Below are 15,856 nucleotides of genomic sequence, written 5' to 3' on the forward strand. Positions count from 1 at the left end.
ACCACCAACCAAGGACTGCACATGGAGGGGTCTGATTGTTCTGACAGCATGTCTATAGTAGAGGATTGAAAATTCGATCATCAATAATAGGAGGAGAGGACCTCGACCCTGTGAAGGTTCTGTGCCCCAGTGTAGGGGAATGCCAGGGCCAATAAGTGGGAGAGGGTGGGGTGGCAGGCATGGGGAGAGGGAGGTAACAGGGGTTTGTCTTTCTTGTTTTTGTTTGTTTCTTTGTTTTTTGGAGGGGAAACTGGGAAATTTACATTAAATTTACATGTAAATAAAGAAAATATCTAATAAAAAAAAGTTACACTAGGATTCTGAGAAGAGACTTTCTCCTTATGTGTCAGGCTTACTGGTCTCTCCACGGTTTCCTATGGCAAAATTCCAAAGGAAGAAAAGATGGGCTATAGTCACAGAACTACATATTCTATGGCACAAAGATAAAAACCAAACTCAACATAGTCCAGAAGTATGATTGATATAGCAGCTGGTATTTATCTCCCCTGTTAAATAAAATCAGGCAGTTGTATCTGTGGTATTTTGATGGGACTAGAGTTTGGATCCCTAGCACCCACCTAGAAGATGGATGGATGTAGCAGGCAACCCATAATGCCAGCATTTGGGATCCCCCAAAGGCAAGCTGGCTGGATAGACCAGCCAAATAGACCAGCCAAGTCAGTACCTAGAGACCCTGGGTCACTAAAGTGGGGAGCAAATAAGCGCGGCACCTCATGTCAACTGCACACATGCATACACATACGTGCGTGCCCACACACATGCATACTACACACATAAACATAAAAAAGAGACGTAAACATAAAAGAGAAAAGGAAGGGAGAGAGGAGAGAGTAGAAAAAGAAAGAAAGAAAGAAAGAAAGAAAGAAAGAAAGAAAGAAAGAAAGAAAGAAAGGAAGGAAGAAAGAAAGGAAGGAAGAGAGAGAGAGAGAGAAAGAGAGAGAAAGGAAGGAAGGAAGAAAGAGAGAAAGCTGACTAGAGGAAAGAGGGGCTTTGTAGACAAGAACAAAGATCAATGAAGCATATGAATGGAAAGACACGAGTTGCCAAGACAGATATCAAGACAAGGGAAGGTCTCCAGACTTGATACTTTCCAAGGCTGGAGTACATCATCTTGTTCATTGGGTAAGCACTGGGCAGATGAGTATGCAGGCCAGGAGGAAGACTCAGTTTGGCATGCTTGGCATGCACTCACCATAATGTGATCAGCATATACATGGGAACTATAGTTATGAGCACAGACTAAACTACTTCCCATTACATTATGGGCTTTAAATGAGGACAATCTGGATATCCCTCTGAACCCCACAGCTTCCCTTTGATAATTAACACAAACATATTTGCTGAAAGGAATGAGCCCTAATACAAACACATCATATTTCTGTTGAGATGGCTTTTCATTTACACATTATAAAAGGACAAACTGCAGTTTTCCATCTTTGTTTTGACAGATGGGAGATAAGAGGTTTTCATGATTACAAATGCAACCGCTAATAATTATTATTGTGGCCTAAGGAAAATCGCTAATAATTATTATTGTGGCCTAAGGAAAAATCTCCAGATCATTTGTGTAGCTAAATTAAATAATTATAGTGCCCTAGAAGGACACAGAGTCCACTGGTGAAGAGATGTCTCATCTTTCCATCTATCAGTCTCTGCATATATTAGGCACAGAGTATGAAAGACAATTGGGAAAATGAAAGAGCAGAGGAAAATTAATTATAATTATGGAAATGCAGCTTAAAGAATAAAGGCTTAATTGTGTAGCACAGGTCTAAAGGGAAATAATACTCTCTTAGTAACCACTTAACATGTGAGAAGTCTGCAAGTCAGAAGGAGAAGTTGACTGTACTAAACACACGATTTCTTCCTTCTAATTGAGTAATTAGGAAATTGGGGTTCCCAAGAGTAGAGGGATGAAAGGATCACAGCCCTTTTCTGTCTGCTGACGTCCAAAAGGCTGAAGGCATCAAAGAAAAAAAAAGGATAATCTAATGGAAAGGGCTAGCCAAGGATCTTTCTTGAAGGTGACAGACTTGTTTGACATAATTAAAAGTGAACTCTGCACCTTCTCTCCCAGCCAGGCTGCCCACACATCCAGACCTTTGGTTTGTCGTTTTGCTAGGCACTCAGCAGGGACTTTTCATCCCCTGTATTACTATACAATGTGAATGTCCTTGTCAAAGAAAGCTCAGCCGGGAAATCACAGGGCTTCGGTTTCCCAGCCAGAAGCTTTCACTGAATTAGACACCTGAAAAAAAAAAAAAAGAGAGGCTGAATCATCTCAGCATAAATTTTTTATAGACAGAGCATTGCCTGGCTTTGATCAATGCAGGTATAAATGGTATAAACAGTACCAGAAACAGACACAATAAATAATGCCAGTGTTTAGGGACATGAAGTCACCCTGATCTAAAACAGTAAAAGACAATCACAAGCTGCCAGGAGAGATGAGAGAGCCATTCAAACCTAGACCCTTATCCTGGGTGTCCAGGGTGACAGAGAGTGTTCTGAAGAGCATGTCTCACTCATGAGCTGGTCAGGGAACATGCTACAGAAGAATAACTTAGAGATACCTTATGGCATAGGCTGATAGGGGTACCTGCCACTTAAAAATAAGAGAAGAGGTCTGCAGAGAGGAAAACACCACCCCATACTCCACCCCCATCTCTCACAGCTTTGGAAACACAGAGAAGACTCAAGTGAGGGAACATGGGGATATGAAAATGGACAGGGCAGGTTGCCCTAGTACCTCAGAGGCAAGAGAAGCCAAGTGCTAGAGATGGAATTGGCAACAGAGAAGAGACAAAGCTGAAGAGAGATGGTGTATTCTCTAACTCATGGTCTCTGGGTAACAAAGAAGCTGAAAGTGCAACTAAATATTCAGATCAGAACATCCTGATCACTCAGCACCAATCACTGCAAGCAGATATGCAGGTACAAGCTGAAAGACCTCAGCTCCGCTATCTCTTGTCCATGTACCAAACTGGAGGACCAAGGCTTCCCATGCTGAGGAGAGAGGCAAAGACACATGAATGTGCCTTCCTTCAAGCCGTCAACAGCCAAAACAGGGCTTAGGGTTTGACAGTTAAGTATAGCCTAGCTATTTTGGTATGATTTAAACCTGCTGATGTTACTGACAATTCTTTTTACTTTTGGAGGGAAAAAATCATAATATATTTTGATCATATTCTTTCTCCTTTCCCTACTCTTCCTAGATCCTCCCCACCTCCCTACCCATGTTCTTCCTAAAAAAAATCAAAATTAAAAAGAGATAAAAATATCAAAACAAAACATAAAGTGCGCGCACACACACACACATACACACACAAACACACACACAGAGTCCTTTTGTGTCAGTCAACTATTCCTGAATATGAAGCTTACCCTCAAGTGTGGTTGGGATGCCCTGTGTAACTCCATTGAAAAAAAAATGGATTTTCCCTTTCCAACTAAGTATCAACTGCAAACAGCTTCTGGTTAGTGATAAGACTTTGTATCTGCCCCAACACCATTCTCTGTGCTGGGATTTTGTCTGGCTTAAATTTTTGCCATCACAGTCTCTGAATTCACACGTGTATTAATCCCATCATGTCTGGAAGACACTGTTTCTTTGTAAACACCTATGATGAGCCTTAGGGGAAAGAGAGTAATACAGGTAACTCTAATTACATAATTCACAGCAGTTATGCTTGATTGCTGCTCTTCTACAGAACCTGAGATCTCTTCTAAGCACCCATCTCAGGTGGTTCACAAGAGCCTTTGACTCCACTCCAGGGGATCCATCGCCCTCTACTGGCCTCTGAGAAGACCCACATACACACAGTCATATTCTCACACACATGCACATAGAAATGAGGACAAAAGAAGAGAGTAGAAACACAAAAAAATGTATAATTCCTAACTGAGTCTCTCTTATAATTGAACATAGAACTAATTTAACATACCAGCTCATCATTCAGCTATGAGACATCCACCAGCTTTTCCCATTCCTGCATCTGCAGTGTTATAAAGATGAAAGAATAGAGTTCTAATTCAGCTTCTGTTGCTGTGATAAACACCATGCCCCAAAGCAACTTTGGGTAAGAAGGGCTTGTTTTGACTTATACATCCATGTTACAATCTATCACAGAGGGAAGCCAAGGCAGGAACTCAAGATGGGAACCTTGCAAACCAGAATCATGAATCAGGAAACCATGGGGAGTACTATTTACTGGTTTTCCCAGCTACCTGACTTATACCTGTCCAGTATGAGAACAGCCTATGGCAGGTTGCACCCTCCCATATCAATCAAGAAAATGCCCTACAGACAGGCCCACCGGCCAGTCTACTAGAAGTAATTCCTCATCATTTGAGGTTTCCTGTTCCCAAGGCGACTCCAATTTGTGTCAATACTCAACAAACAGATAACAATTCAGGGCAAAGCAAGATGTTTAAGTAGTCGTAGATTAAGTAATCTCTTCAATTTAGCCTATGACTTAATGAAGGCCGATGCTACATTTTCAACTTTTATTCAGAATCTTAGTGTACAAAGTCCCCACTTTAATGTAGTTCTTATCTCCTGGGAACACTGCTCACTTCTTTATGGAAAAATAAATGTTAAGACATTTGTTTATTCAAATGGGCATATTTCAAAAGGCTATCGTATGTGTGGAATGATGCTTTCCAGTATGTGATATAAAGAGTTCTTGACCTATTAGAAATCAATTCTTAAACCTACTAGTTACATTACAAATGAACAGAATCATGGTTCTAACTGGCTTTGAGTCTCTTCATCTTAAGAGGATTTAGTATCTCTAAACCCTTTGAGAAGTAATTCTTGAACTATGAAAAATAACCAATTCACATTTTCAGTGCGACACTGCCCCCTTGTGTATCTTGTGTTTGGTGAAGAATTAAAAAAAATAAATATTTTAACTCTCAGAAATAGTTCAAAGGAATCTAGAAAATAACCTTCAAACCTATCAAGACCAGCATGCTTACTTCACACTCGCTTACCAATGAAACAGACTGGCACACTCACCGAACTCACTGTTCCCCCTCGCTCGGTAAGTTCACTGTTCCTAACTCCAAGCGTTGAGTCCTGACACAGGGGAGAATTACATGCCTGAAAGACTAATTTGTTCAAGTTCCCCCACTACTGGCTAATGACAGAGCAAGGACTCTTAAATGGAATTCAAACCTCTAAGACCCAGGGGTGTAGCGGAGTGGTAGAGTACTTGCCTAGAGCTCATCTCTCAGAATGGAAAGATAGACTGAATAGGACAGAAACACTGGGGTTGTGGAGTCCTGAAGATCAGAATTTGAAGACCAAGTGTCTACTTCAAAACCTCCAAGCTTTAGCTCCTCTATCCAAACAATGGGATGAACTATTACAAAGATTTCCAAAAGGCTCAAGAGAACAGTGGTCACTGTTAGGCCCTGCTAACAGTGTTAACAGTGTTCTTTGTGATAGTTAACCGCCATTGTCAACTTAACTCTTCAGACTCACCTAGGAGACATACCTTCGGGTGTGTCTGAGAGAAAGCTTCCAGATAGTTAACTGGAGAGGAGCAATTCACTCTAATTGTGGATTTTGTCACTCCAGAATGAATAAAATGGAAAAAGGAGAAAAGGAGCTAGGCACAGCATTCATCTCTACTTCTTGATGTGGAGGTAGTGTGACTAGTTGCCTCTTGCTGTTGCCTCCATAGTTGAAACACTAAACACCATGCTTCCCCCAGTGATGGGCTGTGCCTTCAAGCTGTGAGCCAAAATAATTCCTTTCTTGAAATACAAAAAAGAAAAAAAATGACTGACAAAGACCGAAATATAGTAACATGCTAACTGAAATATAACTATAAAAACATATCAGTCCACAAACCACAAGAAATTCAAGAAGGAAGACCAAAATGTGTATACTTCATTCCTTCTTAAAAGGGGGAACAGAATACCCATGGAAGGAGTTTCAGAGTCTAACTATGGAGCAGAGACTGAAGGAAGGACAATCCAGAGACTGCTCCATCTGGGAATCCTTTCCATATTCAATCATCAAACCCAGACAATATTGTGGATGCCAGCAAGTGCTGGCTGACAGGAGCCTGATATAGCTCTCTCCTGGGAGGCTTTGAAAGTAACCGATTAATACAGAAGTAGAAACCATGCATTGGACTGAGCACAGGGTCCCCAATGAAGAAGCTAGAGAAAGGACCCAAGGAGCTGAAGGATTTGAAGCCCCTTTGGACGAACAACAATATGAACTAACTAGTACCCTCAGAGCTCCCAGGGACTAAACCACCAACCAAAGAGTATACATGGTGGGACTAATGGCTCCAGCAGCATATGTATAGCAGAGGATGGCCAAGTCAGTCATCAATGAGAGGAAAGGCCCTTGGTTCTATGAAGGTTCTATGCTCCAGTGTATGGGAATGCCAGGGCCAGTAAGCAAGAGTGGATAGGGTAGTGGGCAGGGGGATAGGGGCGGGAACAGGGGTTTGGTTTTTTGTTTTGTTATTTGTTTTTATTTTATTTTATTTTTCTTTTTTTCAGAGGGGAAACTGGGAAAGGTGATATCATATGACATGCAAATAAAGAAACTGTCTAATAAAACAATAAATAAAAAGGAAAAAACATATCAGAATTTTATTCGCATCATAACTGCAGTTTTAGCTCTCCAGATGAAGACATTTACAATAAGGAAAATGGCAATAAATTGCAGCATATCAGCAATACAGTAACACTCTGTCTCTTGAAACAAATAAGTCCTAACAGAAAATACCATACAACTGACAACATGAGTGTAGACATGAAGCAACCAACAGCACTCTTGGGTGAGCTTCAGAGGAAAGCAAGAAAGAGCCTCACTTTCTAAGTAACATCCTAGTTACTTCCCACATCTTCCCTGTTGAGGGGTCTTTACCGTGACAATAACAAAAGAGTCAGCCTGGAAAGACGGGCTGCAATTTAGGGGTTAGCTGAGGTGGCAGTCAGAGCCTCCTTTCTTTACCTGTAAAATAAAGTCACCTTTTGCCCGGTCACACAAGGAGTCTTGAGAAGAGCTCCATGTAACTACTGGACCCAGTGTGTGGAGTTGCACTTGTCACAGACTTCCCTTTAAAGTAATGAGACACATTAAATCTGTCACCAAAATGAGGGATAAACGCAAAAGTTGGAAGTTGAAAATAAACAGTGATGTGTTTAATTAAGCATCACCCAGGTCCCATGAATCCTCTGTATCTTCTGGGCTTCCGATGGACATTGCTCTACAAATTCCAGTACCCCAGAGAGCTTTGGCTCACAATAAATTACTCCCGTGGGAATCTTGGTAGGAGGGTGGACAAAGTTTATCTCCAACTATGAGACACTAAACAAGAAGCTGTCACCTGGGTTAAAGGCAATGGTTTAAGATAATTATTATTTGCCATGAAAATGACTGGTATTGATTACTGCCTGTTCAGCTACAGTAATCCACCCAGCAGACATTCTGAAGTGTAGCAAGGTTCTCTGTTCTGTTTTCTTGTAATCTAATATACCGGTTAAGTCTTGAAACCCCGAAGGACAGCAACGCAAGTGAGTGGACTTCTTTTGAGTGAGTTACTAGAACAGGTGGCCATCAGCACACTTTAACATTTGAACTTGGAAAGCACACACCTTTCTGATAAGAAGCATGGAACAGCGAGCTTCAAATATCAACTTAACACTTTATATAAGCCCGGCCCCCAAACAGTCACAAACGTTAGAAAGGTAGGTACGTAAGTGGAGTCAATGCTAGTAAAAAGGCTGAGCGGCAGAAAGGAAGGACACCATTGCTGTTTCGAGGAAGTTCACACTGCTGAAAACTGCAGGTCAACATGTCCGGCGGAATTTGAAGATAACTAACCATGAGCAAGTAAACCCAAGCTCTCGGTCAAACCAACAATTAGGCCGTACTTGCATCCAGAACAGTACAATAAGGACTTTCCAAAAGCAGAGTCCCAGCTCCATAAACACAACAGCTCACCGTGAAACACGCGGTTGTCCACCAAGAAATGCCTGCGGTACTGCACGCAGTTCCTCTTCTCAGTGTTCCAGTAGCTCATTGTCGGAGGATTTCTGGCACAGCATCAAAATGAAATTGCCCTGTTAAGATAGACAGAATGAGACAGGAATGAAGAAAATGACAGCTACGCGCTCACATGGGCAGTCCATTGCCATGTGTTACCTAGCATTTGGGGCAACACACAAGGCTACAATTTGAACCAGGACTTCTCCAGCCCATAACAAATTTCCCACAAAATTTCCAAGAACCTGAATGCTGGTTTGTTTGTTTTTTCCATACTCTTTCCAACAGCATCATTCTGCACTTGGCTATTGCTGTCTGCTGAGGACATAAACCTATCATTAAGCAGATTTCAGGACTGGTTTTGTGCTCCAGGTCTCACTTGCATTCTACCAGGATTCAAAACTGATAATACTGATAAATTTCCATAGGTTTCACCAGCAAGTGAGTTCTCATTGTTAACTCCTGAATTTTGTGTTGGTGACATCCAGTTGGTTTAGGTAACCAACTCATGAAATGTTAGAAATTATTGCAAAGTCCAAGTGAATACAAATACGCCAAACTATAACAAAGTTTGCTTGCCTTCTTTTCGTTCATTGCAGCTCTTGTGTTAGGGTCACTAATCCTTGCATCCACCCAGGCTTACAGATGTAACTAGAGCTGGCTGGGCCTCCAGCACAATGCACTCACAGAACCTGCAGAGATTCCAGCGTCTGCAGAGACCAAACACTTGAAAAGCAGAGATCTGAGCTAATGAATTAAACTGCAAAGCCAATGTGCATGACCCTGAACAAGGCTGCCTTTGTTCACAAGGTTTGGCTAGTGACGTTTCAAAATTCCAACCTCCTTTCTGTTCACATCACAACGCTACTGGGGAGAGAAGGGGAACAAACAAACAAACAAGAAACCAACAGCAGGAGCAACAAACAAACCAATTAAAACAAACAAAACAAAACAAACAAACAAAACAAAACAAAACTGCAAGGCTGGCAAGAAGCAAAACCCACAAGTGAAAAACAGTTTTGTCACCCGTCCTATTGCAACAGTCGAGAGTTTTGTATATGTGCCCCAGGATGAAGTCATTGGCTTAGTTAAAAAGGTAAAGTATCCCAGTGTTGGCTGTCACTGGGACAGCTAGTGGAGGCTCCAGGAGCTTTGGAAAGTTTCTCCTTAACCTGCCACAACGAAGATCTTATTTATGTTCAGCCTACTTGCTGCTCCACACAAGCCTGGATGCCCTCCCCTTCTTTTTACTTCATCCCTGCCAGCTTAGAATGATGCTCCTGTTCCTTAAGGCTGAGGGAGTAAAGGAAAGCATGTGGAACCACTAAGAGACATGCTGAAGAACTGCCGACTACAGAAACAAGCCTACCTTTGCCCTCTAAAGCCAACATCTCATATTATAAAGATGCCCCTTTCCCAAATACTTTTAGATATATAAATAATGTAGTAAAAGGTGGAATGTGGCTTATAAATAAAGCATGTGCTTAGAAATATAGTGCCCTGAATTTAATACCCAGCAACACAAGTAAATTAGCAAAAAACAATTAAGCATGCTATTATTTTTTTTCAAAACTGCAGTACTGAAATCCGTGCCTGTCCCCTCCCCTGTGTTCTTTCCTGTTCTAGTATCCTTCCCTCATTGCATATATCTCTCCTAGAATAACTAATTTTTTTAATATTCACCACTCCAGCATTTTACTTAAATACACCATTTTGAGGTCCTCTATATTTTTAAAACCACTACCTTTTCCAAGAAAATAACTTTTTAATAATTAATAGTAGTATCTCTCACTTACAAAAAGTATGCGTGTCACTTATACTTGTTAATATACATGGAATTAAAAAGAAGACCACCACCAGTCAAGAGATAAGGACACCAACCCACCCACAAAACTTTTGACCCAAAATTTGTCCTGTCCACAAGAAATGAAGAGACAAAGAGGGAGCAGAAACTGAGGGAATGGCCAACCAATAACTGGCCCAACTTGGGACCCATCCCATGGGCAAGCACCAACCCCTGACACCTTTATACTTCACACCGAAGCGTAGCACAACAGTCCTCTGAGAGACTACACCCAGCTGCTCACTGAAACAGATGCAGAGACCCACAGCCAAACATTGGATGGAGCTTGGGTAGTTTGGAAGAGTTGTGGGAAGGATTCTGGGCCCCAGAGAGGATGGGAAATCCACCGGAAAACGAACAGAGTCAACTAAACTGGACTCTTGGGTTCTCCAGGGACTGAACTACCAACCAAAGAGTGTATGCCAGCTGTAGATTCTGTTCTCCTAACAGAAAGGACTGCCTTGTCTGGCCTCAGTGGGAGAGGATTTGCCTAGCCCTGAAGAGACTTGATGTACCAGGGTGGGAGAGATACAGAGGGGGATGGGGTGGGGTGGGATCCACCCTCTCAGGGAAGAAAGGAAGGAGGAAGGGACTGTGTGAAGCTGGGACTGGGAGGAGGAGGGGCAGTGATCAGAATGTAAAGGGAATTTAATAAAAAAAAAAAAAGACCCTATCTATATTCATGCTCGTTTTCCCTTGCTAATTCAATGTTGTGGTTTTATTTGTTATTATCAGATTCTGCCTCCTATGCTCATTGCTGATCCAAGGAAATCCTAAGATGTTTATAGGTAGCGAGAGCAGGTACTCGTGCAGCCTTCTCATCTGCGCCCTATTAATCTTCTGAGACAGGTACTGTTATCTCCTTCTACCACAGCAAAGAAGAGAAGATGCTATTAGACTGATTTGTTTATGCTGCCAGGAAAAGGCAGAAACATAACCTTCAATCATATCTTCAGATTCCAAACTCAAGTTCCTAACCTCATAGGCCATAAGGGACAAAGCTATTATCCAATGTGAAGGTTTCAAATACGTCCTGTAGCCAGGCATGAGATGCCCTGCCTATAATCTCAGCCCTTGGGATGTTGATTCTGGAGGATACTGTGTTCAAGGTCAGCCTAGGGGTGCATAATGAAATCCTGTACAAAATAATAAATTAAAACAAAAAAACTGTGGGTCTGTGTGGGTCTATGTGTATGGGATGTGTCCTGTAAACTCACAATGATTACAGCTAAGATACTGGGTTCAGCGACTCTGTTCTAACAATAAAATGAGCCAGAACTGATGCTAAATCTTTCAACATAAGAAAACTTAAAACGCCCTAGAACCAGGAGACTGAAACTTAAAGCAGAGACCACAGAAAAATATTCCTTACTGGCTTGCTTCTGCTCAGCTAGAAAGCATTATTTAAAAAGGAGGAGGAGGAGGAGGAGGAGGAGGAGGAGGAGAGAAAGGAAGGAAGGAAGGAAGGAAGGAAGGAAGGAAGGAAGGAAGAAAAAAATCCCATGACTTAGGGTGACACTGCCTATCCACAGAGGCTAGGCCTCCATCAGTTAGCAATCAAGAAAATGCTGCAGACATGAGCATAGGCCAGTCTGATGAAGAGTTCTTTGGTTGAGGTTCCCAGGTGTGTCAAGCTAACAAGGTCAGACTCACAAAAAGTAAACATCTTTTACTTGATTCCCTCTCTCTTCAGCACGGAGAATTTAGCCACCGAGTTGTGATGGAGCCCTGGTTGAAGTATTCCAGCCACGGATATGTCCTGTGACCTCAACATCTGTATTCCCCAAGTTCACATGTGGAAGTCTTTAATGGTAATTTCAGGAGGTGAAGCATTGGGGTTCTACCCTCTGAAAGGTTCTAGCAGGCCCAAGCATGGCAAATAGGTTTTGTTTTACACTTCTCCTTGCTAAAAACCATTAGATTACATTCCTAGAGTTAGCACACAAGGTCCATTCCTTTATTTGGCCACTGACTCAATCCTGGAACAAAACATGAAGGTCAAACAATCAAAACTTTTTATTTGGATAATATATCCAATCAGGACTTACGAGCTCAACCTAGCACCAACTTCCCCTTTTTCTCCTTAAAAACCTACTCCTGAAAAAATTAAAAATCAGCTTTCCTGCTTGGTTGGTTGCTTGCTTGCTTGCTTGCTACTTCAGTTATTGCTGCTGCTACTGTGGCTGTGGCCTGTTGTCTGCCTTTGCAGCTTCCACTGCTTGACCATCCGGGGTAATAAATCTCCTTTATGCTGAGAATTTAGTGTCTAGGTATGTCCTGTATCAATGGGGAGGGGCAACATCTCCCTTACACTCATCCTGGGATTCGTGTCTTTTATGTAAGAGGCATAAGAGCTAGCCTACTGTGTACACCATGTGAGCATACCACAAGAACTCAGCAGTCTGTAGGTGGCAAAGGACCCTCACTAGATACCCAATCTGACTTGATACTGGAATCCCTAGCCTCCAGAACTGTAAGAAATGAATGATTTATAAGCCATCTTGTCAACACCTGTTCTGTTATAATGACTCAACTGGACTGACAGTAAGAGAATAAATGAACAGATAGTGGAGCCTGTACAGTGTTCTTGCTGTCCAAACATGAGGTCTTGAGTTCAATACCCAGAATCCACATTAAAAAAAAATACAAGTGGGGCAGTGGTAAGGCACATGCCTTTAATCCTAGCACTTGGACGGCAGAGGAAGGCAAGCCTGGTCTACAGAGTGAGCTCCAGGACAGCCAGGGCTATACAGAGAAACCCTGTCTCGAAAAACAAAAACAAAACAAAAATAAAAACAAAAACAAAAACAAAAACAAATCAGGTGTGGTGGCAGGACACTTGTAATCCCAGTACTGAGGAGGCAGAGATAGGAGGGAGGATACTGGGATTTACTGGCCAGCTAGCTTAATGAGTTCAAGGTCAGAAGACACCCTAACTCAAAAAACCAAGTGAGGTAGCACCCGAGGAATGCTTGAGGTTGTGTAAGCATGTGTGTACATGTACACATACATGCACTCACACAGAACTTTAGGTCCAACCAGATTTACAATAGGCAGGGCTACCACTCACTAAAGGAGGTCAACTGAAAGGGATGTCCAACATCATCTAACAAACTTCTTATGAGGTCAAAAGGACATCAAGACCCAGAGAACATGTGTAACTTGCAAGGCAATACTGCTAATCATTCAAAATGGCTGCAACCCACCGTCAGCAGCCCAGAGTTCTTTTGAATGCTCGATGGTCCTATTTGCATGAGCACAATGGAATGCACTTGTGTTGCACCTATCAAAAGCCAAGATACTTTTAAAATGAGTATCTCTTTTTAATCTTATCTTACATCTTACAAAATAGCCCACATCCTAAGGAGCCTATGTAATATCCATATCATACCCAGAACTCTGTATAAGCGCATTTGCATATCATAGACTGTGTGAGTTCATTTTTTTGTGTACGAATATTCTGTCTGCATGTATGCCTGTGTACTACATGTGTGTCTGGTGTCTGCAGAGGACAAAAGAGAATATTAGATTCCCTGGAAGGGGAGTTACAGATGGTTGTGTGTTGCCATAGGAATGCTAGGAATAAAATCCAGGTCGTCTGGAAGAGCAGCCAGTGTTCTTAACTACTGAGCCATCTCTCTAGGTCCCTATGCTGGTTTATTTTGGTATTATTACATTTATTTATTTATTTATTTATTTATTTATTTATTTATTTATTAGTGTATTTATTTGTGTGAATGCATGCATGCCAGAAGACACGCTTGGAGGTCAGAGGAAAAGAACCAGAAGTTGGTACTCTCCTTTCACAAAGTGAGTACTGGAGCTCCCGTCATCAAGCTTGGCAGCAAGTACGTTTACCCGAAGTGCCACCTCACCAGAATGCAGAATTTCTGATCCTTATAGTGATTTGCAAAATTACAACTTAAGAGAGTATGACTAACAAGCAGCAGTTATTAAGGCAAGTTCTGCTTCAAAGCAAGGTTGATGTGGGATTTGGGAGTTGCTTCTGTTGCTGTTGCTTTTGTTTGGCTTCAGATTTTTATGAGGCAGACACACTGTATAGTCCAGGCTGACCTCAAACTCACTATCTTAGCTTCATTTCTGTTGCTGTGGGAAAAACCCTAACTAAAAGCAAATTAAGGGAAAGAGGGCTTATCTTAGATCACAGTTCTAGGTTAGAGTCCAGGATTTGGAGGAATTCAAGAGGACAGAAGCTTGAAGCTGCGGTCATATGGCATCCACCCGCCAAAAGCAGAAAAATAAATGCTGAGTCTTCACTTAGCTCTTTTCTATCACTTTTAAATAGTCGAGGGTCTACAACCGACCCTTGAAATTGGGTGACTGATGCCCAATTTCAGGCTGGGTCTTCTAAAACAATTAAAGCCATCAAGAAAAGTCCCCAACAGATATATCCACTGACCAGCTTGATCTAGACAAATCTGACACTGAGGCTCTTCCTCAGTGATTATAGGGCATGTCACATTGGCAAAAGCAAAACATTCACAATCCACTTGCCTCTGCCTTCCAAGAGCTAGGATTACATGTGTGTGCATGCCTAAAGATATTTTATTTTTGCTTTTTTATTTTGATTTACATGACCAAAACTATCAAATGTAAAGACAGTCAGAAAACAGGATAACACCAATACCAAATACATGTATGAAATGCAAAGTTGGCACTTTTAACTAAGAAAACGAAGTAGGTGGAATAACAATCGCTTGTCAAACACTTTAAATTCTGTAAATAAAAAAAGAATAACCTTCCACACCTTATCTACATAATTAAGCCTGTCTAAGAAGTTGTGGGCATGTGGACACTCCCCACTACCTGTGTTTCCCTCTGAGAAATTCCTCCCACTTTATGCAAGCGATATAGGTGCTATGTGGCTTGGGCCAACATACCAAGCCCAAGCAAGGATGCAGTACCAGCATCCTTGGGGACATAATACAGGCGATTTTTATGGACTGTCCTAGACCTTTGAGTCAGGTAGGTCTAATATATGTATGAGACAAAAAAAAATATTCAGGTTTCTGTGAGAGCTGAAGTTATGGAGACATGAGCCTCTAGATCTAGGACTTAGAGCCACTACCTTTGAGCACAAGGGGAAAGTGTGCCTCTGTATGAACCTCACACCTAGAGAAACCTAAGGCCTGTGGATACCAAGCACTCCTGAAGCTGATTGACCCCTAAACCCTAGTGTTAAATGAGCTTTATAGCTGCCTGCTGGTTTACTTAAGTTTGTTTAATGGAAGTGAGTTTTCTACCATTTGCCGCCAGAGCCCTAACTAATGAGAGATGTCAGCATAGCACAGTGTGGAGAGCCCATCTGGTAGTCATGAGCTCTGTCTGGTTTCAACTCTGACTCACATATGCCCTATTTTTTAACTGGATCTCTTTGGGTTCAAATATAAGAGCATGTGCTCGCTTCGGCAGCATGTATACAAGTATAAGAGCATTTTTATTTGAGCGTGGGGAAAACAACAACAACAACAAAAAACTATGCCCCATTAATGCCTTACTGAAACATGTTCCCACACCATTTGTAGGTACATCTAAGCAAAGCAGAGCCAAATGCCTTATCTTTAGCTTTAGAAGTTCTTTAGCTGTCTTTAAATGTCTAGCAAATCTACAATACTGTTTTAACACATTTTATAAAACAATACAAACCTGTTCTAGGCACATAAATTGCTTATTAGGCAAAGGACTATAGCTCACAAGCTTATAAAAGAGGACTTTGGGGTGAGGAAGCATAGACTCTTATTTTAAATATGGGTAGTGTGATAGCACAACATGTAATGTACCTGCTGTCGAATCTGATGACCTAAGTGTAGAGGAAATCTCTGTGTACTGTATGGATGCAATACCTCTCAATTAAAGGTGATTGGCTTGCAGCTGAGGCAGAAAATAGAAGGTGGAACATCCAATAGGCAGAGAAGATTCTAGGATAGAGCCAGGCACAGGAACAGAATTGGGCC

The 15,856-nt window shown here is 41.7% G+C and overlaps 1 protein-coding gene across 11 annotated transcripts in view; it reads right to left on the reverse strand.

Moving 5' to 3' along the window:
• Plch1 (phospholipase C eta 1) overlaps nt 1-15,856 on the reverse strand; it is a 216,213-nt gene that overhangs the window by 178,880 nt on the left and 21,477 nt on the right. For all 11 annotated transcript variants that reach the window (XM_031373987.1, XM_031373993.1, XM_031373989.1 and 8 more), the window contains exon 2: nt 7,997-8,115. In XM_031373987.1, the coding sequence (XP_031229847.1) occupies nt 7,997-8,075 (79 nt within the window). In that variant the 5' untranslated portion in view covers nt 8,076-8,115. The remainder of the gene's footprint in view (nt 1-7,996; nt 8,116-15,856) is intronic.

This window comes from Mastomys coucha, unplaced genomic scaffold (genome assembly GCF_008632895.1).
Source record: "Mastomys coucha isolate ucsf_1 unplaced genomic scaffold, UCSF_Mcou_1 pScaffold16, whole genome shotgun sequence".
Lineage (NCBI taxonomy): Eukaryota > Metazoa > Chordata > Mammalia > Rodentia > Muridae > Mastomys > Mastomys coucha.